Here is a 23,635-nt window from a genome sequence, read left to right on the forward strand (position 1 = left end):
AAAACTTAAAGGTGACCGAATGGTACGCCAGCAATTTGAACTTACGACGGGCAGCCCATGCATACAACTTCGACGGAATATTCTAGCCCCGGGAAAAAGAGTATCAGCTGCAAGAATCAGGTGCCAAGAAGCCCAACAGCTCCGGGGCAACATGCTTAGAGCACACAAAATGAAGAAGACTACAAGATCCAGGGATAAGCATAACATTAAATCTCTTCTACCTGAAAGATCTTGTGACCCTATGGGCATAGTTTTAGTTCAGTTCCGACCCTGTGTAATTCAACCCAAGCACCGGAACTACCGATTGTGACACCCGAAAAATTGAGTTGGTGAACCGCTGAAAACCACGGGTTGCGGAGCATCACCTTCGGGGGAATCGTGGAACAATCGGTGTTGATTCCGCCTGCGAATCAACGGTGACCAGCGGTAACTTTCCTTGTTTCCTGACTACTCATGAGTAACGTGACTCGCATCTGTTTATTATGACACCGTTTCGTTTCTTTGCTCGTTTTCCCCCTGTTGCGTCCCGGCTTAGGGTCTGCTTATGCCTCAGTAACTGATGTCAATACTTAATTTGCCCGTCCGTCATTGCTTGCAAGTTCGTCTGGATTGCACCAATTCACGAGCGTCCACTCCGACCGAAAAGCGCGCCGACCGGGTATCGAACCCAGAGTCTGCGGACAGCAGGCGAACGCGTCACCGACTACACCAACCGGACGTCCAGCATAGCTGTTTATTTTGTATTACCTATGTATCGCACCTGGCAGATAGCCCTTGCTGAGCTTTGTTTTAAACGGACGAAACCGCGCAATCTGACCTGTCACACGACACGAGCGGCTGCGTCGACGCCGACCGAAAGACAGTCCTTCAAATCCCGAACGTACTGACTCCTGCGCCGTTACGGCCAACTCACACTGTCAGGCTGCCCCGATATGTGTGTTTGCACATCGTTTGGTAGTTACTCCCTGTTGCCCCTACAGAAATCCGTGCTGTGACAGTGACTGCTTCCCGCTCCTACAGATTGCGTGATTGTTGATTGTACGTTTTCTTAATTCGTGATGCTTACTAATCCGTTTTTCTGTAGAACCAGTTCCTGTCAGTCTTCAATATATCATCTACTGCCCCACGTCTGTCTGCTCGTATTGACTACTGGCTACGAACTGCGTATAATCTAATAGTCGCTATCGTCCTGTGAGATCCTTAACCGTCCGGATCTTACAATCGGGATGAAATAATATTCGGAGCGGAATTATCGCTGTCATGATTGTGGCCGAGAGACTGCAGGAACCCGGAACATGTGAAGCATACAATCACAGAACCAAATCGGGTGTCCCCATTTTAGGCGAAAATGCCACTCAACAATTTGGAGACGAACAGGTTCCCACCTAATTAATAAGTCTGATTCGGTGCTTAGGACAGTGGCAATCGTAAAACGGTAGCAGGTGAATAATAAGCACTTGGAAGCGGCGGCTGTAAGTCCGGGAATACAAATCAACATCTGATACCGTGAGACGAGCTACCATCAAAAAGGCAGCAAATTGGTAACGCAATCCCCACGGAAAACGTAAAAGGAAATTTTCATCAACGCCAAAAAGGCTTCCTCTACTGAATTACATCATTTTGACCGGGGATGCAAGTCAACAAGATACGAGAAATCCGTGCATAATGGTAGTTTGACCAAATGCTTATTGCCAAACTTCAACATTAAGGGTGAACCAACATGCATGCCGTTATAATTATTCCGGTTGCTTCAACACAACACAACTTATGCCATCTACTCCCTTGTTTTTCGGAAAGGAGATTCTATGAAATTCTATAAACAATCTTCCTCAGTACCTTTAGCCATGTGTCTAAAAACGGCAGGATACGTTGCTTTTTAATTTTACAGGGCCTCTTCCACAAGCATGGCTATTTTGTGGGACAATACCATTTTCCGGCTTCCACCCCAACTGCACAACATGGACCTCACGATGCGGCTTGTCGCATTCCTTTATTTTCATTCAGACCGGGCCAATGTTTTGGAGGGAGATAGATAATACACAACCACTGTTGAAGATGTTTGTTGCTAGCGGATTAATTTCGTTTCTAAAATACCTTCTAGATTAGACCCCACCACGTCTGTTGCCGCGAAGTCTTGCAGTCTCCAACACGTGTCATATTAGCAGATATTTGTAGCTTTGCTTGGTTTAGGTAAGTGCCCCGGGACATTACGATATTTACTTCAGTGTTTGAACTACGCGCCGCGCTTTTGGGGGACGAACTGTTCAAGTTGCTTGGATCCTGGCTTGAGACCCAAGCCGACTGATGATGTACCTAATACTGGGTCAGATGACACCTCTTCTGCATGGGCAGGGCATTCTCACACGCACACAGTTCGAAGCGACGGGGCGCATCCTGAAGTAAAGCGTGTTGAAACATCTAAAGGCAATGACCTGAATAGTATGGTACAAGGGGATGAAAACCAAGCCGTTCTTTCAGCACACTGAGCCTCCACCCGTTTCCCTAGGTGCTGAGTGTACTACACAAAGGAAGTTTGACTTTTAAAGGTGCAACATGAACGCACACCTCAACATTTTCTCTGATCTCCTGTCCTCATACGCTCTGAGTAACTGGTTCTTATAGACCCAACTTCGTAAATTAGTTGCACAACACTTTCTTATCGGCATGCAATATCAACTAACTGTTAACTTCTTCAACCTGTTTGCTATTCCTCGCGATAGCCAACTAATGACAGATTGTCCACCCCACCGCATCCCTCGCCCACTATCCGAACGATTACCAATGCAACGTTTTAATCCTTATCTTGCCCTTGCGTGTTTCTCCAGAAGGTGGATTCATTTTCCCATTTGACCACTAGCTAGTCACCCTTCTCAGAAAATAGCTGCTAAGCCACACGCGATCCAAGAAGTTTTATTGAACTCTCTTGCCTACGTTGCAGTTTCTGTCCCCCTGAGCAGGCGCATGGATGACCACAAGACTAGCTAATACTCAAGGGCGTACCATCGAAACAAATGACTTCTCGCATTCATTTATCACCCCATCAGTTCGGTTGGAGCTTCCACCGCCATACTTCACCAACCATAACCTTCCCGATCGGGCCCTATTGCACTGTATGCTCATGATGGGGTCAAGAACCTCCTTGATCCACGTTTGCTCAGTTCACTCAAAACTACTTGGGCAGTACTAAATATCCCAATAACTTCATCTAATTTACCCATGACATAGATGTATAGGGCCACTGACGATCCAAATTACGACGCAACTATGATGGCGCGGCAACCGGTGCAATCATTATCCCGGCCTTCCTGTCGTTTGTATACCTAACCTTTCTCTAGGGCTGAGCATGTTACTTGCGTAGGAGTCACCGCTCAATCCCCTGAATGTACATTACATTTAGCCCCCATTCCACGGCACAGTCTGTCCATTTGTTTCACAAGTCAGTTGCTCTTCACAGAACGATCGTGTGATTCTAAGTGCACAAAAAGTTTGCCTGCTCCGTTAGGCCTTACCTCCCAAGACCATCTAATTAATCCGTTTTCAACTTAACCTTTACTCTCTTGCATTGATTCTTCTTCCGCATCCGGCTTAAGAACGGTCCATTATCCACATTTTGTGATGTGGGGCTTGAGCCGAACTCACCTTGCTGTCACCCCAGTTTTGCGACGGTTACCACCACTGGGTATCAAGTGTTGAGCCTCATTCTGCCATACTCTGGTTATGTTAGCTTCTTTTAATCACACATCTGCTGGGTCTCAACTTTCGCCCACACTTCTGAGTTCCACCACCTTGGGGGACCGCTGCACCTAGGTTGGGCCAATTTTTTGTAAGACCCCATTCACCTGCTTTTATACATCCGTCAAACCATGAAACTCTGGGGCCCCTCAATTAGTGTCCGCTTTGCCCTCATCTCACTGTCACTATTATGATCTTGCCCAAAATTACATTATACGGCTCCAAGAAAAAACGGTATTATTATTAGCAGCATAAATTGCTCCCTTTCATTGATAGTTTGGATCGAGCCAAAGACAATGAGCTCCTCTTGTATGCCGATTTATTCAAATTAGCGAAGGCCTGCGGTTCAGCTCTTGACAAACTATTAGTCCACAAATTCAAGGTACAAGACAATCAAGAGCCAGTGATGCCACTGATCAGAAAATGTTCCTCATTTTAAACTTCCTAAAAAATGAGAGTCGGTATGTCCCCCACGCTTGCCGGAAGCTATGATAGCCCTTTTCAGTTTGTGTTCGTGGTCCAATACCTGTCTAAATCTACTCTAACATTGTGCCATATATAATGGCCCAGGTTCACCCTTCATTGAAAACCTTGGAAAGTCACGGAATTTGGAATCACCGGGCGAAACACTGGGCGGAAGAATGCCGCTTCCATAAAGGAAACTACTCATAAGGTCGCTGAAAACTCTTCGACAGCCCATGATCCTTTTCGCCCTTCTTAGGGCCTATCAGGTGAGCGCAGTCCCCGAGTTTCCGTCAACTTTATGTTCTACTTGAATGCAGCTTTCCCCTTAACGCCGACGAGTGCGTATATATGCGCAGTGTAGAAAAGCGGTGTTGCGCGGTGACGAAATGCATTCAACAGCATACATTTTGGACCCAGCAAGGACCTGGGAGTCTGGCAATCTCCATCAATTTTTCATTCTATCCTGATGGCACGGCACGTAAGGTGTGCCAGGGAAGGTGGGCAGCTAATTAAACTTTCTGCCAGCACCCGCGAATTTCGGAAAGCGATACGATGCATATTTGGCGACACTAATACTGTGAGCTCACTATTTAGTTCCCACCGTGATACGAAAAATTTCTACAATGTTGAAAGTGCCCAACGTAGGGCCGCAAAGGTGACTATTGTTCACCGGCCTATCAGCTACCACGGGTGACCTGACCACGTTTTCCTCTGCGGACACCTGCACAAAGCCTGGATTCGACTTCCGTAAACTGATTTGGCTGCGTAATTGCCTATAATTTGCTTCACATGATGGAAGCTTGACAAAGACGAAGGTGCACATTTTCGAATGGTGGTATATTCTCTGTGCGAGGTAAAACAGATGGTGCCTCAAGGTAGTGTCAGCACAAACGCCGAACGTAGCTTTTTTGCATCTTAACTAACGATTCTTCATGTTGGCAGTGATTACGTTTACGGCCAAGTCTTTCAAAGCGGCATTAAACAATACTTCCTTATTTGAGATTCAAGTGTTGTCCGCTAAACCTACAGACCTGCAACCTACAACCAGACCCAGGGAACTTCAGCAATCCCACTGCCCATGTGTATCGATTGCACCTAGACTATGGTAACAGATTAATAACACTAATGAATCCCGTGCCTATTTGGTGTATAGCATATCTTCAAGAGGGCTGTTAAAATGCACTATACTCGCTAGCCTCGCTTTTTTGAAAAAGCAATGAGGTAAGACGGCTGCTGCAAAGGGGCGATGTTCATAACAACCGATTTGTCACAAAATCTGGCATGACCAATGGCGATGCCAATTTGATTTTGTGTGTACGCTGCCTAAGAAGGGGACCCCGATCTTTACAGGCTCTCGCGATTTATTGAATAGCTTCATTCTGAGCCTTCTAATTGGTTCAAAGGAGATTTCGCTCGTATGGAGTCCTTATAGAAAGATTGGCCTCTGCAGCTTCAGTTTGCCTCGATCAGCAGTTAGTTTCCCACTCTTATCGTCAAATGAACATTTCTGGTACATTCACTCTCATCACTTGAACACACCAAGCTGGAGCGCCGTGCATTAGTTTTAATGTGTATCTAAATTTCTTTCATAGCTTTCGCTAGCCGGCAAGCATCGTCATTTTTCCAATTTGCTGTCGCCGTTCATTGCCCATATAACTTTAATTTTACAGCGAACTTCATTTTCAAATCACCGGCAATTGAATTGTTATGGGAATTATTACTTCGCCCATCTTGTGTCTACAACCTTCTTCACCATTCTGCTTGTCATACCTCGTTACATTAAAAACTTGCTCGCACGATGAACTCTCTTTACTGGGTGCAAGGCTGCAGACCTCAACACCTGAGACGCCTATTTGCATCATCGAAAGTTCCGTCAGACGCAGCTTCATCAAAACCAGGTGGGGTACCCATATCAGAGGATCCATGGACAGAGACCGCTGATGTCTATTTTCAAAATCAAGTCCAGCCGGTGTAAATATCCCACCAAGCCCTTCATTGCAGCGAGGGAAAACAGAGGAGGAAGCATCATTTTACCACTTTCAAACCGGGGCCACCTGGCAAGATAGCATACGCAGCAAGCTAGGCCGGGGCTCAATTCGCACAGTACCCCTTTGAAAGATCCAGCGCATACCAAAAAGGAGAACAGACAGCCGCCCATAACATCTCACCATTCGCCCGGTAACCTTTTTTGACAGATTTGATCTCCCACATCTAATTGCTAGTCAACCAGATCCCTTCTTCAGTGAGACATCCGAAATAAATTAATTCGCCTTCAGATGAAAGTGGAGATCCACGGTTTTCTCGAAAATACCCCGACTCAGCGTGCTTCCAAAAACTACCCAAGTTCGCTAGACGCAGTACCCTGATAAAAATTGCGCCTCATACAAAACGCCATATAAGGAGAAGCATAAACACACCAAGCACTACCCAGGCCCTCCATTCCACATTACGCTGGCTAGCAGCCTAACCAGGAAGAGTAATCACCCTATCTCAAGCGCTTGTAACGCAAAGCTAAATCACGAAGTGTCCGTTAGAGTGTTCGTAGCGCAGGTGCGCTTATTGGGTTCTGATCAGGTGGTTGGTGATCTTCTCGTCATGCTTAATTAGCCTGCAAATATTTTGACACAAGGAGTGGAAACGTCATTATCACATGGTAAGGTGTACCCGCCTTAGTTGCATGCTTGTATTTGTACTGTAAGGTAGGAGAGCCTCACCAGAATGAAATATTGCTGTAACAGCGGGGGCTAGTTGCTTACAAAAAACAAGACGACCACTTTTGTGAGACAGAAGCCTAAGAAACGATGTGGCTGTTTAATGAAAGAAACATCCTGAATGGCGGATATGGTTCAGTAGTCTTGATTCTCTCAGGGAAAAATCGACGCAAGATTGCGTGTCGTATAATTAATCTGAGTATATTGGATTTACAGCTCGATTTATGCTGGATAAACCGAACTTTCGTACCAACAACGTTTCAGTAGGTTGTCATGCTTTTTACTATGACTGTTGTGTCTCAGTGATTTTCCTTTTTCCAGGGACAACCCTATGTCGAATTTCCGTGGTTTCCCAATTGTCGCTATCCTTCGCTTACTGTGGTACCATTATGGGTAAATGAAGCGAATTCAAAGCGCCGCATACGGTGCTGACTCCATCAGAAGCAGAGAATATCGTGATTATCTTCGGACAAAGAAATGATCGTTATGCCACACCAAATATTTCGAAAAACACAAACAAGCGCACCCTACCGATATTCATACACCGTACTCTATTTTGCAACGACCAGAGGTCCTCGTAGATTACCAATGCAAGTCCTCGGAAAAAAGTGAGCACATCTGAACCACACTTGAAGTGTAATCTGTGACCAAAGTCTCGATAGGCCTCCTATCTACCTGAGAATTTGAAGCCCAATATATACCGGACTCTGATATGAAAAAATTAGACACCGTCGTTTCTCAGGGTAGGGAGGAAAACCCTGAAAAATTGTTCTTTTCCTTCATTCCTCAATTCAAACTGATTGCTGAATCGCGATAATCGCTTCAATAACCGTACTCTACTATTCTCTGGTTTTTTGTAGTTTACAAGCGTTTTAGGCCAATCAAGCGATTTGTTCAAATGCGCTACTACACTGTTAATTGACGTGACCTTTAATTTACATTGCGGACCCGCTGCCATCGAAACTGCATGCGGATTGCGTTGGCCCACAAGGTTGCACATGATTATTTCTGTTTTAGAAATGTAAGCGCCATAAGTTTACCTAATATTTCTTCGTATTATCCTGTCTGGAAATGTGCTTAATAAGCGATAAAAATTGAATTTCGCGAGTCACACTGTTTTCCTTATTTATTTAGTGATGGAAAACAGCCCTGACTCGAATCTCGACATAAAACCAGACATTAACGATGCAGCCAGCGCGTATTACTCAGATTCTGGTGTAAGCAGCAATTATTCGCAAACAAATGCAAGCAATTTCTCGGGGTCTATCCTGCCTTCGCCTTCACTCCATGGGATTCATCCGATGATGAACCCATCTGAACCTCTTACAATGAAGTCAACTTTGTCCGCCTTTACGGAAAAGAATTTCCCTGGTCTGACTTACTGCCAGCAGGGCATACCTGGCAACCAGTCATTTATGCAGGATTCCAGACCGTTCACGGAGGGTTTCCCACACGCTCCTACGTATTCTACAACTTACATGTCACCTCAGGGATTTCAGAACCCATTTTATTCCCGTCAAGTCTCGGCGACATCATTCTCCGTTTCAAACAACATTGGGAACGCCTTTCCACAAGAAATCCCACAATCCCATCCGATGTTTCACAATCGAGAACATATTAACGGATCTCTTTGCTCATTAGAAGGACGCTATCTCTCACATCCTCAATCACGTGGTGACCCCTCCCAACTTTTTCCTGACCGATATTCATCCGGCGTCCAACCTCTGCGAGTCACAACTTCTCCCTGCCACATGCTTATGTCTGGCAGTAATCTTGGTTCTGTGGCTGCAGATTCTGTGCGTCCTGATACGATGGGCAAACGCTCCCCAGCCCTACGTTCTCCTTCGGCTGATCACCTTGCGAATGTCTCAATTTCCGCGGCTGGTGCTACATCACATTCATCAAGGACAATTGGTGGAGGTTCTGAGGTTTCTGCCGCTGATAGCAACTCAACACTTGGTTCAATAAAGGCCACTTTCACACCCTGCAAGGTTTGTGGAGACAAAGCCAGCGGATATCATTACGGCGTCATCTCTTGTGAAGGATGCAAGGTAATTCAATTATTTGCTCACGGCTTGATGATGGTCGGCCATTCGCCTTGTGGTTATAATTTTTATGTCCAGACTTGGGTGCTTTGGTAGTATCTCCGCTGCCTTACCACCTGCTTCCGTAGCGAAATGACGCCAGGATAATATAATTACGTCACCAAATACCTCATTTAAGAGAGTTTACTAGTGACTCGCTGGTCCACCAGCATAAACTTGAATCTCTTGAAACGCTTCCTGATGTAGTTTAATTACAATCGCTTTTTATCAGTTGCTCACCCTCAGTAGTTCTGGTGTCCCTCGTCATTATCGTCAGCAGAGCATGACATCAGTGTTCAACACTTGCTTTGCTGCCGTACAACCATGATGCATATTGTGGAGGGAAGAATAGAAGCGTTAGCTTACTGCAATCATCCCCAGGCGTCCACACCTCCAGACACTCATACAAGTAATCTGGAGAGAAACAAAACAAGAGGAGCGCTGACATCAATTAATAGCCATAACTTGCGGCGTCTCCAACCAAGCGCATTGAAGATCACGCGGTCCCCATCCCGGAAGGCGGGTAGCACTGACTGCACCCAAACGTTTCGTAATCTCCCTTGCCAGATCGATGGCCGGCTATCTCTCTCTGTACCTCTCTCTCCTGCACCTTTTGCAACGAAATGTCCGTTTTCTAGTGGTCTCGCTGCCAAGTTGTTGACGCCATCCGACACATGCAGGACCTCCGAAGACGTTGGAGGTTAAAAGTTAAAGCATCACATCTCCACAGGGACCATACGACAGCGCGGTCCTTGGTGTGGCTTTTGTGTATACTACATAGTAAAACGTTTACCGCTGCTGCAAAAACGTCTTCTAAATTCTCACTCGCGTGAGTCGTGCACGGAACATAGTGAACTATTTTATTTTCAGTAGGCGTGAGATTGGTTTGGGGCTGGACCTACGCGACATAAGGCGGGAACTCTCTAGGTGTTCTCTGTATTGCTCAGACTTCTGATATTCAGGTCAAGTGAGTAGCACCAGGTGAACTACTAATTTCTGCTTTTTTTCTAGATCAAGTCGTCGTGCCTGAGTAGGGGAACCGCCAAACATTTTTTGAGCTCTGTATCGAGCTAGTTTTTCTACATCACTCGTAGGAACCCTCATACAAACGGTGCCTATCAGAAAGATCACGCTAATTAAGTTGGTGGTGATAACGGTGATAATAACTATTGCCGTGCTAATTATGGTGATTATAGTAATGATAATCGCGATGGTGTTTGTACTGGTGGAGTTGCCGGTACTGGTTTTTAGTCCTCTCCAACCTACCTTTAGACGATGAGCCTCGGTTATATCCATAATAATAAGTTTAGTTAAAAATTTTCTACCACTTTACTTAACCATTCAAATTACGTATCTTAACCTTATCACTGGGTCTTTTCCGGCATACCCGATCAAAGTAATGAAGTTTACTCTGTACACATCTGACTATATTCAGTTCCTATGACCTTGGATACTGTTGTAGTTTCAGATGGTCATCCAGGATGTTTCATATAGGTATTTGCAAACCATCTTTTCGGTGCTTACCCTGTTTGGTTCTTACCTATTCTTTCTATAATGGGCATTTCGTTGACCATATCCACCGGTATATTCCACAATGTTGATGTTTCTTATAAAGCTTTGAATCTACTTACTCGAAATCGGTTCACCCAGAATAAATAAGTAACCGTGTTCCCGGTCAGTGAACTTCTTTTAGTTGTACTCTCGAGCTCAAGGTATGTCGTTGTTTACTGAGACGGCTATTGGAAGGTCCGTGTTTAAAGCACGATCCCAGCTTATTTTGTCAAGACCGGGGGAATCTTGGATTGCTTTCGCTTCCGTTGTTTTTTGTCTCAGTGGTCATTTAATAATAAGCTTTGACAGCTTAACGACTGTATTTTCCTGACCTTCTTATACGGCGCAGTGAGAGAAGATGCTTTCTCAATAAAAAGGATTTTAGCATATTTCTGGCTGGAGTTACTTCAGAATTTTTTGTGCGAATTTCCACTGCAAATGTTGGTTGGCCGGCTGAGTGTCCCCTTAGTGTACCACGCTGCTTTTAGATGGACCGGCAGGATAAGTATTTTAGGGATGAAGGAGATTTGTACTGTAGTCGAATTTGTGTCCCCATGAGTGTGTCCTCAATAAAACCATATGGCAGCTCCGCCTATAACCGTTTATTCCCTAACAGGACAGCGTGACTATGTATCTCGTTCATTTTCCTTAAAATGCGGCAATGCTCTTGATTCACTATACCTGTTCACGTCTGAGGGTTTGAAAAACTGACTCCGAATCAATGCTCCTGTCTGATGAAAACCTGCTCTTTTAAAATTGTAAAATAAGGAGAGCAATTTTTGGAAACTGGAATTTGGGTACATCAATTTTACTGTGTCAGTAATGCAGTGAGGTTACACTTACAAACAAACTAGAACTCTGTACAATACATCCTTGAAGATATTCTCGCCCTCGAAGAAGCCAAAGGAACCTCTTGCGCTGTAAACCCCATAAACATCTCCGGTTTATCAAACTTCAAGACAAAATCATGTTAGCCTAATTAGTGCATCTCGTTTAAGATTAAAAGTAACAGCCTTCCCACTCATCAAGATAGCTCAGTGGTTAAGGAGACAGCTTAAGGACCGGAAGGTCCGTAGTTTGCATCCACCCTGAGCATCCTGACTGCTCTCGTCTAGTCTTGGGCAACATGACAGTATCCCAGCCCTCATGCCTCCTTCCGTTGACACGGAAACTAGGCACTCAAAGGGTGCCATAGCTGAGAGATTATTTATCTTATTTCTTCCATCAAGATGAGACGGTCCTCCTCAGTGAAGCGTTCGCCCGGTATTTTCTCCTATTCCTCCTGTCCGTGATCTCCAAAGAAGGGATTTTGGTGATAGTGCGCAGTTACTTTTGGTCGTTAAAACAAACAGTCGGTGGTGATACGATATGTAATATGTTTAACTGGTCACTTGGAAGCACAGCACAAACTTGCTTCAAGAACTGTAACCTTCAAGATTTTCTAGCCAAATTATGTGAGGTTGATACATTAAGTAGGTTCGGTAGCCTTAGGCAAGGAGAGATCTAGCTATCCTTTAACAAAAGGCTGATGGTACAAGTAATTAAACAATTGATTTGGACTAATGACTACCTAAGAGATTGTACTACAAGCGTCCGTCGATAAATCATGAAATACTCATGACTTTTTACATCTCCGAATTTCTCCTCATCGACGGGTTAATTTCGTAAAGTACGTTCACAAGTCTGTTACGACGGTCTCGGAAAACTAGTTCTTGAATGTCAACCTTGTAGCGCCTTTTCACAACCCATCTTCCCTGGTTCCACAATTTCACATCTCACCTCTCAGAATTCGAAACCCCCTGGTTAATAAAAGCACTTTTAGTTGAATGTCATCTTTGCTTGGTATCTGTCATGTTCATTTGAATGCTTAGGAGCATTAATTTTTTATGGATACTCCGAGAATAACCGAGCTTTTCACACGAGCATCTATTAGATGCCGCTTTCCACAGTACCCACTTGCTAAGGGTTGGATCCGTTATACAGTGAGGCTCTTGACCATTCCGCGAAGTTATTCCTTTTCGAAACAGATCATCCCCTTAATTTGATGTCTACGTATCAGTTTCATAATGGGATCAACTTACAACCGCGTGCTGAAGATGAGGAATCCGAATAAAAGCACTATGGTGCTCTTGTTGACCTGTTGGTACTGTTTTTTCCAAGGAGGAGGCCATTATGTGCCGGTTATCCTTTTCAATCACGAACAGTCAACTGTTCTTCAGATGAGAGAACATTTGGAGCCGTGTTTTCAGACGTCGTCTATTTCTGCTGCTCATTTTCATAGACTAGGTTTGCTGCCTTCTTATCCCCATTATTTTAACTGTCCCGTAGCCCGGCCATTTCCGTTCTTTGATTCAGGCGAGTGCAAATTCAATTTAGTGAATCGGTTTTAACTTTACTTAGTCACAACTGCCTAACTGGTTGAATTTTTGGATTAGGGATATACTCATATCTACTTACTCCTCGAATCACTTACGTATTTGTTTAGTTGATTCTTCTGTAAATCGCACTTTTTCAACAAACTAGTGGATTTTGGCATAGTCCCTGTATATAATCTTTATCACCAGGGTAAAACTTCAGAAAATTGTCCGGCACAGTATGTAGATATTAACAACTTACTTTGTCAACCACGACCTAATGGGTCCCGCTCAAGTAGACGTCATGCTTTTACTTCATGTGCGTTAACTACTCTTGCACGGTTTCTGTCTCGTGGTGGTGTTTGCATATTTATTTCCTTTAAAAGTCCTTGAATTCACCCCCACAAACAACATTCTCCTCTTTGTCGCAACGTGGTGCATAACACTACCTTTTGAATGCCTTTGTTAGAAACCGGCTGCCAAACTTCGGGGTCGCAAGATCTGCATTGCCTCTTCTTCAGGTGTGTGGGTAATGGTTTTGGAACGTGGAACACTGTAGCGTATTAAAGTTCCTTCAAAGAAGAGACGATCGAATTGAAGGTTTGTAACTATATAGTTCCTTTAGCATTGCTTCTTTCAGTTTAGTGTTGAGGATCCCATATAAATGGGGAAACTTTCACAAGTCAACAAGCAAACAGTTTTGGGGATACTGATATCCCCAACATTTGCTCTTTTTCTAATGAATATCCAACACAGGTTTTAGGATCCACATTTGTAGCATTTATTCGCGGCAGATAACGTCGCAGAGACCTTCGTCTCCATTCGTCTTAACATTCAATTCAATCAGTCCCATTTATCAGCTATAAACCGTGTGCTATAGGCACATTCCAGCTGCTACAGTTTCGATCACCAGAAAATGGAAAAGGGAGATACAAAACCAAGCCGTAGAGGCGAAGACATGCCCAGTTTGTTCAGAAATTGGGTAGCTACCCATTGAAGGCGATGGCTTTGATTCATGAGTGCTACTGACCGCACGATTGGGCCATTTCCACCAATGTCAATAAAAGCCGTAGAAGACATGCCCAGTTTGTTCAGAAATTGGGTAGCTACCCATTGAAGGCGATGGCTTTGATTCGTGAGTGCTACTGACCGCACCGCACGGCCATTTCCACCAATGTCAATAACACTGGTGATTTGAGTCCCGGGGTCCCCATCCAAGGAGGTGGCAGCTGCCCACCCGACTTAGCTTACTGGTTGGTGTTTTCGTACCTCGTTGCCAGGTCATACATTCCCCACCTCTCGGTGGCTTCCACTCAGCACAGAGTAGGGCGAAAAGAGCTCTGCGAGGCAGACGATCTTTTGGCATGTGGAGTACGTGACCCAACCAGCGCAGCCTATGAAGCGTGAGTAATTCATCTATCGCAGGAGAGTTCCTTCTTCCCAAGACCATTTGGCATACCTCAGCATTACTAATGCGAAGTTCCCACCAGACCTGACCAATGCTTCGGAGACACCGGTGATCAAACGCCGACATCTTCCGTATGTCCTCTGCGCGTAGGGGCCATGTCTCTGATCCATAAAGCAGGTAGTTTAATAGGCTCTCCAATAATAAGTCTCCTGGTGCTGTGTTGCACGCCAGCAGGCGTTTAGCACACCCTATCTAAGGACTGGAATAATCGGGCATAAAAACTGAGGCGTAAGAAACGGCTGCTGCGATTCCAGAATTCGAATCCCCGTTGTAACTGTATTTTCAAAGCCAGCAATCCTTTGTTTATTTGGGCAGCTTTTAAAATAAAATTCACATTGTGCCTTAGGGTAGGGACGAAAACATTGCCCTCAGTTTCGTTCGTACGGAAGAAGGTCTCAGCACACGTACTGATCCATTAGTGCAATTGAGTGAGAGTCCTTCGTTTCCGATAATCTGACAGGCAGTCGTTTGCTGCTTTGATGGAAGGGCAAATGGTACCGAAACCTCAGATATTGAGTGTATTGACCCATGAGTGTAGCACGGTTGTTTGCAACCGACTGCAGACCGTGCACTATTTTCGACATACCACGAACGGTCTCTCTCGTAATGAAGGTGTGGTAACATTGATAAACTACTGTCATACAAAAAGCACAGCCGGTCATTTTCACATCCTTCCGCCGCGTCGCCCGTATAGTGATCCTCAACCGAGTGAAGGCGCCATGCATTACCAAAATATTCGTCGTTGTCGCACATTCCCACCAATAATAGCCAAATGCAAGAAAGCGGTAAACCTGCTAGGTAATGCGGATTTCAGGCCAACTAAATGGCTGATTCCCTGTCCAATTTTATAGCCTCCTGTGTATCGCTCCCTTGAAAACAAAACAAGCGGGGGACTAAAGTCCGTCACTGTGTTGTGCGCTAATGATGAATTAGATCACACTAGAACCAAGCCACAACTTACCTAGGCCAAAAATCTGAAAAGCACACCATGACATACAGAGTGTTAGTTTTCCTTATTTGTCTGGTATACGTAAAGCCTTCTAAAGCCTGCTTCTGTACAAGGCTTTGCCCTTTGGAACGAACGCTCCTTGTTGGTCCCCTCACAACTATTAGTTGAGTAGCTCCCAGGTTCGTAGTTTAATAGGCTCTCCAATAATAAGTCTCCTGGTGCTGTGTTGCACGCCAGCAGGCGTTTAGCACACCCTATCTAAGGACTGGAATAATCGGGCATAAAAACTGAGGCGTAAGAAACGGCTGCTGCGATTCCAGAATTCGAATCCCCGTTGTAACTGTATTTTCAAAGCCAGCAATCCTTTGTTTATTTGGGCAGCTTTTAAAATAAAATTCACATTGTGCCTTAGGGTAGGGACGAAAACATTGCCCTCAGTTTCGTTCGTACGGAAGAAGGTCTCAGCACACGTACTGATCCATTAGTGCAATTGAGTGAGAGTCCTTCGTTTCCGATAATCTGACAGGCAGTCGTTTGCTGCTTTGATGGAAGGGCAAATGGTACCGAAACCTCAGATATTGAGTGTATTGACCCATGAGTGTAGCACGGTTGTTTGCAACCGACTGCAGACCGTGCACTATTTTCGACATACCACGAACGGTCTCTCTCGTAATGAAGGTGTGGTAACATTGATAAACTACTGTCATACAAAAAGCACAGCCGGTCATTTTCACATCCTTCCGCCGCGTCGCCCGTATAGTGATCCTCAACCGAGTGAAGGCGCCATGCATTACCAAAATATTCGTCGTTGTCGCACATTCCCACCAATAATAGCCAAATGCAAGAAAGCGGTAAACCTGCTAGGTAATGCGGATTTCAGGCCAACTAAATGGCTGATTCCCTGTCCAATTTTATAGCCTCCTGTGTATCGCTCCCTTGAAAACAAAACAAGCGGGGGACTAAAGTCCGTCACTGTGTTGTGCGCTAATGATGAATTAGATCACACTAGAACCAAGCCACAACTTACCTAGGCCAAAAATCTGAAAAGCACACCATGACATACAGAGTGTTAGTTTTCCTTATTTGTCTGGTATACGTAAAGCCTTCTAAAGCCTGCTTCTCTACAAGGCTTTGCCTTTTGGAACGAACGCTCCCTGTTGGTCCCCTCACAACTAGTAGTTGAGTAGCTCCCAGGTTCGTGTTAGACGAAAGGTAGGGCAACTGTGTTCTCACGAAATCGGCCGTGTTTCCCTAAATTTGAACAATAAACATAAGTTTTACAAAAGGTACGGTGTGTTTAATTGACAAACGATGTTTTGCAAAACCGCATGCACCATCCATACCTTCCGTAAAATATTCTCCCAATTCTCCATCTTATCTCGAAGAATAAGCCATAGAAACACTGGTTCACAACATGGTCACACTTTGCCTACTTTGTGGAAGACAATGCCCATCAGACATTGTAGATAGCTACGCGTGTTCATGTCCAAAACAAACTCCTGAACAATTTTTTTGAGTTGTTGAGAGGGTATCTGACGGCTTATGGTCCCCTCCACCAACGTGAGTCTTTCGATTTACACACACATATCACTGAAGCAAGTTTACTTGTCTATACTGGAGAACTATGTACTGATGAGAAGCATGACAAAACAATTGACAGTTCCGTCTTTTTAAACTTTCCGAAGCTTAGCTGAGCTTGGTTGTAACATGCCTTGAAAAGGTTTGGTCGCTCCACTTCCGTTTTGAAGTAAAATGTTCGATGTGAGCGATTTTCATTTAGTTCTATCCAGTAGTTTGTCGTAGGTGTTATTGTGTCACCGTAATCCAGACTACCCAGTAAATTTGCAACGTTCCTACGGCCACTGCATGTGGATTGAAGTGGTGTACGTTGATCATGAGCCCATTGCTTTCAGCGGGAGCTTTGTCAGATCTGTTCCATATAACGTGTAGTAAACAATTTTCCCAACATATTAACTAACAGGGTGCTTTTAGATCTAATAAATGGTGTCTGGATGCAGCATTTCCGTATCGTAAGTCTCAGTTCTTTAAGACCCTTTTTTTACTGAACCATTTCTGAATTACCTGCGCATGTTTCATTGTTTTTTAAACCTCGTATCATCATCTGAATGATTTGTGAGCTGGTTCATTTAGACCCATCTTTGTCGACTTTCTGCGTCCCTATATGCCAACTTGTTTCTGCTGCCATGTTTCGCAAAACCTGACCAAAAAGGGCTGTAAATGGTCTTGTCACCAATCCTAACATATCAGTCCCTGGTTTCAACTTGCCTTATGAATATCTTCTGTGCTGTGTTGTGTCTGAATCGTACCAGCCAAGTTCGTGATGTGACCCACTAGACTATTTTCACCATGGTGTGGAAATTGGGAAACTCTCCTTTTTTCTTGCGCCCGTTCCTCAGTGAGAACGGCCATATGAAAGGGACCGTTTTATTGATCATACAGACGCATAGTCATTCCTGTACTCTACGGCCACATAGTATTTTTAAATGAATTTAAAGAAGTTTTGGGGTGATCGGCCCTCGGCTCTGTTGTAAGGCAATCATTCTTATGTAGTGATGAAACAACTGTTTACCTCTTGATATCTTGGATTCACACAACGGTCGTTTGGAAAGTTTAGGGGGTCGAGCTTGGGATAGTCTATGTGAATGAGAGGCGCTTTGGAATAAATTACGCCAACCTGATGTGAAATAAAATTTTCAGGCGGCTCCTGGAGACTGCATATAATTTTCATTCTAGTGGTATTCAATAATTTGGACGAAAGGTTTCAACCGTTATCGGTTTTTTCGGCGATGTAGAATGTTAAGTGAACACTTTTCGTGAAATTAAAACAGAGTTATCTTAGGCGTTCACCTCGATCCCCAAACTGAAAACAGGAGTTGTGACAAATGGTTTGTATCAGTAAATCAACCGGGAGAAACTTACGTTCCCTTCGTACAAAGCAGTGACAACTAATCCGAGCGTCATATGCTTCACTGTCCCTCTGGATTATTTTGTTGTGTTCTGTCGTTGGCTTAAAAAACTTCCTTCAGGATCTAACCACAATGGGATTCTTCGTGTCCAGCTAGGCTGGTCGTGTGAGTACCGCTGCGCACAGTTGCACTTTATTTGCCGGAGGTCACTCACACAGCATTATTATGGTCAACAAAACGGTGTATTTGTGGATAATGCGTGGACTGAGTTGCCTGACTCGGCTGGGTGTTGTACGTATCCGTCTTTTCTGTACTTTTACGCCGTCCACATGTTTACTTGCTGTGTGCGCTTGGCGTTAGCATGTTCACGTGTGACTCGGTGATCAAAACAAACCAGTCAAGTACGGTTGCTACCACTGCTGCTGCTGCCTACGTTCTCGTCATTCAAAACTACTGGCGTCCGCAGTTTCGGGCTGTGGTGTCGGATACAGTGCGCTCTCTGTGTCAAGAGAGAAAGAGAATAAAGACAACAAGGAACAAAACTGGTGTGATTCACTTCGTGCCTGGAATTTATTGGTGAAGATCATGGTCTTTTTGCATCCAATGGCGTGTGATGGGAAAATGAGAATCGCGCTTTTTCGGTTGCACGAACCTATCGCAGTGCATCGCTGCTTTGTGCAGTGTGCACTGTTGGATTTGTTGATTCAAATGACCGTAACGTTTTCTAAACCAGTGCGACGTTTGTGTTCCCCGGAATTGCCAGCTTAAGAGCCGACAAACTGCCTCGATCTAAGGGTCCCCTGTTAATTTGATAATCCAGCTAAAAAGCGGACCAAACGGTTCATTATTTTCTTACGTTTAATAGTAACCATTATTGGTTTCAACATGTGAAGCCTCCGTCTTTCCAAATCATGGTGTACTGTTTGATCATGGAATGAAGTGAAGTATAGAAACACTTCGAGAGGATGTACTTTCGAGGGAATCAGCGTGCACAATTTTAATGCCCTGTTCGACTACAATTCTCGTAATTGCTGGTTGTTTAGACGACAGCGAATGAATGGCTGTATAGAATTCGTCGTCTTCCGATGTTTGGGTCTTCGTTTTGAGAAGTGTAGCTTTAAAAATTAGAACTCTAATAACTGTTAGGTATAGCCGGATGGTTATGCTACCTCAACTCGGTTTTTGATCTACCGTTGGGGCTCACAGTTCTAGAGGCCACATTTCCCGATTGCATTCACTTTCATTCTCATGTTTGATGACAGCACACTGCAAAGATAGTTTGGAAGCCCTTTTGTTGTAACATTATTCGCTATCCTCAAAGTGATGTGATGTACCGTGTCCCTCAAAAGTGCATCCTAACAAGGTGAGGGAAGTCCATCCTTTTTCCGGATGTGATACACACTGGCTAGTCTGATGACTTATTAGCACGCAAGGTCGTCCAAATGGCCAAGGTACCCGAGCATCAGACATCCTAACAGAATTGTAGTTAACTATGAACTTGGCTATTTTGGCAGGAAAAATGATTGAAAAAATTCCTCTTTCAAGTATAGAATGGTTCCGAATGTTTTTTGCTCCCTAATTATCTTCTTTCATGGCTGGAGGTCACGTTGTCCCACTGCGCAGTCCATGAGTTGTGATCCAATCAACCCATGTGTCGCCCAGTAAGTTAGAAAAAAGCTTTGAAAATTCAGTTGACTCTGATGTTTAATCAGTGTAGAACACAATCGAGGGAAATATCTGAATATGTCTATATTAATCGAATTGGTTAGATCATGATATCAAGCTGTCTGGGGCTAGATTTATTTACTAACTGTCGTAACATGTGGATGAGTTATCGGTGTGTTTCACTAACCCATCACTGTAGGTGTGCCATACTTTCAGAATGTTCCAGCCTGAAGCGTTCTCTTGAGCGCTTAAACCGGACTACCCTGATGTTTGCTGAGATTCCTCCATATCCTAATGTAAACCCGTTTTTCGTGCTGATCTGTTTACATTTTGAACAAAAATAGATTCGTAAAAGCTATGCTCCTCATTTGCTCATTTTTCTATTATTACCATTTTTGATGTGGCAACACAAGGCTCATATGCGCGGCCATTTCATTTTATTGTGGCCACTTGCAGGATTTGTAGTGTTCACGTTCACATTTTTCTCGTTTGAACAGTCGCCCATCTGTTCTGATGTGATAGTTCAGATGCGTCCGGCGTGCGCTGGTAGAGTAGTGGTAACATGCTCGCCTCGCCTCGTCGGATGTCTGAAATTCAAACCCCGGCATGAGCATAGATATGCAATTCTGATGAGTTCTAATAAGAGCGAAGTTTGAGTCAAGTGCTTTCCCCTGTTTGGTGTGGACTTACCAGAATATTTACGACAGAACGGAAGGACGGCTGTTCAAATGAGAATGGAAGCATGTCATTTTAGTTTATTGGATGTGCCACTGAGTCCTCTCAACAATATAGTTTTCAGAGCTATTGCGAAAGACTGCATCCCTTGGCTTGATTTAATATTAAGGCCTTCGGCGAATGTACTATCTTAATTTGGCAGCAAACCATTGAAGAAGCATTGATATCCAGTTTGCTCGTGCTGCATATACTGGACGCCTTTTTTTGCTCTTCTAGGGCTTTGTTTGTTTAGCCCTTTTTCTCCCACTTTTCATTTCATCTGCCTCATTTGGATGGGGTGATTTTCAGAGTAGCAGGAGTAACCGAGTAAACAAATCAATCTGATCGCTTGGTCGTTTTCCTCAGGTAACCATCATTCGATCTGATAATACCTGATCCAACTCTGATTCTTTGATATTCGATCATGCGACATTATTCATATATGACGACCTGATAATGTTTCCAGTCCTTTCGTTTACCTAAAGTTCCTCAGCAGTCACTGGTGGTTGAGGCCTTCAACCGTGCCTGCAAATGCATCATTGCATATTCAGCGTAAACTTCCGGCAGCAACGCTGCAATGTGTTTGTTCAATTCCGAATGCACACTCGGTGCATGATTTGTATAAACATCGGAGTGCAGCGCGGGGTTGTGTGCCATGAACGAATGGCAGAGTTAGCCGGTCGTCGTTATTGGAACCACACACTATAACTCAACAAAACAAAACACTCCAAGGGGGGTGTCGATCGATCCAGTACGTCCTTGTGACGGTAAGCAGTGAACTTCATTTGGTCTTATCAGGCTCAGATTACTTCTTGGGGGGAGTACTTGTCCTGTTGTGCTTGGATCAGTTATCACTGACTGAGAGAAACACCACCGAATGGCCTGACTGGTACCTTTTAGATGGCTATTATTAGTTCCCAAATCACTGCAGATTATCTTGAAAGTGAAGGGTTTTCTGCCCTCTTAGCTGTTCTGGTTTGGTTGAATACGTAACTGTGATTTGTTTAACTTGGACCATTTTCGATCATGGAGAAAGCGTTATTATCTCCCGACAACTAGCAGCGAGATCGATTGTTGGAAATGGTCCCCTTGAATTTTTCTCAGAGTGACTTTTGTTTGTGGTGAGAACTAGAAGACAGTTGGACAATAGCTGCTCTCCTTCAAGTACAGACCAAACAAGCGAAATATGTCATGGTGGCTTAGTCGTACAAAATTACCATTTCACCCTCTTTCGCAAGAACTACTTTTGGCCATAGTTTCGCGTGAGTTCCCCAGCTTCATCGCCGTACTGTCCTTATTAGACCATATACCAAGATATTGGATGATGAGTTCCACGTGAACTGGTGCCACAAGAAGATGTTATTGTATTCTTGATTGCAGTCTGCTGTTTTTGAGAAAAGTACCGAGGGAGATACGGAGGGGTCACTAGTCTGATGAAAACTAAAGTTGCCTTCTTTTGTAGTGGTTTTTTACTTGAAAAGGTGCGTCTATTCCCTGTATAGCCTCACCTGTAATTTTCACTAGAGGTTGAAGCATCAATCTTCTTAGAGACTTGGTAGTGTGCTCACTCGCGGATTAGTTCATAAAATGCCCTGTCCACAATGCAACCAAAGTTGTGCCGTTTGTATACTTTTTTCCGACTTACCCCATTATTTTCCAACCACACGGAGAAATTCACCGGTTAGTGGTGACTCAGCTCAGCTTTGACTCCAGCAGGCTTGGATACTTGTGATCACACTGTACCGCAATAGTTGTTTTTCAGTATACTAGGGTCTGCTTTAGCATAACCTTATTCCAGTTAGTGATTCGTGACTGTCATATTATAATACAGATAGAAGCGCCACAAAGCGAAAGAAAACGACGAAGGTTCCCCATAGAACAATCCAAACAATGTACTTTTCTCGTGAATTTTAATTTCTCCGTATCCATCGGGTAATATTTCATAGAATGTGCTCCATCGTGTAAGGATAGTAACATTGGTTTCGGTGCACTCCTTTATTTCGGTATTCTAATTGACGTCCTGTGGAACGCTCGTTATCCACTTTCAGTAATCCCATTGCTAATGTTGTAGTATCCTTATAGGTTGCATTTGCCGGCATCACTGTTGGGCCGAATTTTACTGCCACCTCAGAGTAAGATGACTAGCTTATTAGTTTAAAGCATAATTCGGACGGATTGAGCCTTGATGACGTTGTCCGACGATACATCGTTTGTTACGTGTGTTTGCGACCGGTCGGAACAACACAAATGTGTCGCCACGATTGTATCGATCGATCGATCATCCGTAGTTGTGTGATCTACTTCGAGTCAGACGGCTTGGTTTTGATGCCGTGGGGGTAATGATTTCGGTGCTGACTGATGTACTGAATCGTGTTTATTCACTTACGGTCGTAGGTGTGGACATGTGTGTGTATGTATGTCTTCTGGTCTTCGGATGTGTATAATACGCATACGGTGCGTGTTGATAACAAGCATAAAGGGTGCTGCCTCTCGTAATGTGTTTGTTTTACAACATGACAGCACAATAATAATGTGGAGATTCGTATCACCCAGTATTCGTACTGCACATAGCCCTTCCGGGGATTCTCATCACCACTTTCCACCTAACTACTCTACTCAAATCACTTTCGGACGTCAGTTCGGCTGAGTACACCCACATACACAAGCGCAGAAATACACAATCGCGCGTGCTCAACTGCTCGTCTACTGTGTTCGTATGTTGCGCTTGACGGGTTTGACTAATCGATGGCGCACAACTAATTCTCTGACATTTGTTCGCTGACCATGCGAGCGCGACCCTCTCAACAAGCTGTCATTAGGGGACTCCGCGGAATGACGTGAATTTGACTGCTCTATCCTTAGGTCGTATTGAATGGATGGATCTTGGGGATTATTGGATCTCATTCAGGAGGATGCAACAGGATACGAAAGTGAACTGTTCGTACCTGATTCACCTTATCCACAACATTAGTGTCGTCTTGCGGGTAGATGATAGCGAACAGGTATGTTTGCTTT

At 44.2% G+C, this 23,635-nt stretch overlaps 1 protein-coding gene across 1 annotated transcript in view; it reads left to right on the plus strand.

Moving 5' to 3' along the window:
- Window positions 1-8,044: 8,044 nt before the first annotated feature.
- T265_12785 (hypothetical protein) overlaps window positions 8,045-23,635 on the plus strand; it is a gene marked incomplete at both ends in the record, with an annotated part of 54,032 nt that continues 38,441 nt past the window's right edge. Inside the window, one exon of the mRNA XM_009165485.1 lies at window positions 8,045-8,959. Within this exon, the coding sequence (XP_009163749.1) occupies window positions 8,045-8,959 (915 nt within the window). The remainder of the gene's footprint in view (window positions 8,960-23,635) is intronic.

The sequence above is a fragment of the Opisthorchis viverrini genome, assembly GCF_000715545.1.
Source record: "Opisthorchis viverrini unplaced genomic scaffold opera_v5_15, whole genome shotgun sequence".
In the NCBI taxonomy this organism is placed as follows: Eukaryota; Metazoa; Platyhelminthes; class Trematoda; order Opisthorchiida; family Opisthorchiidae; genus Opisthorchis; species Opisthorchis viverrini.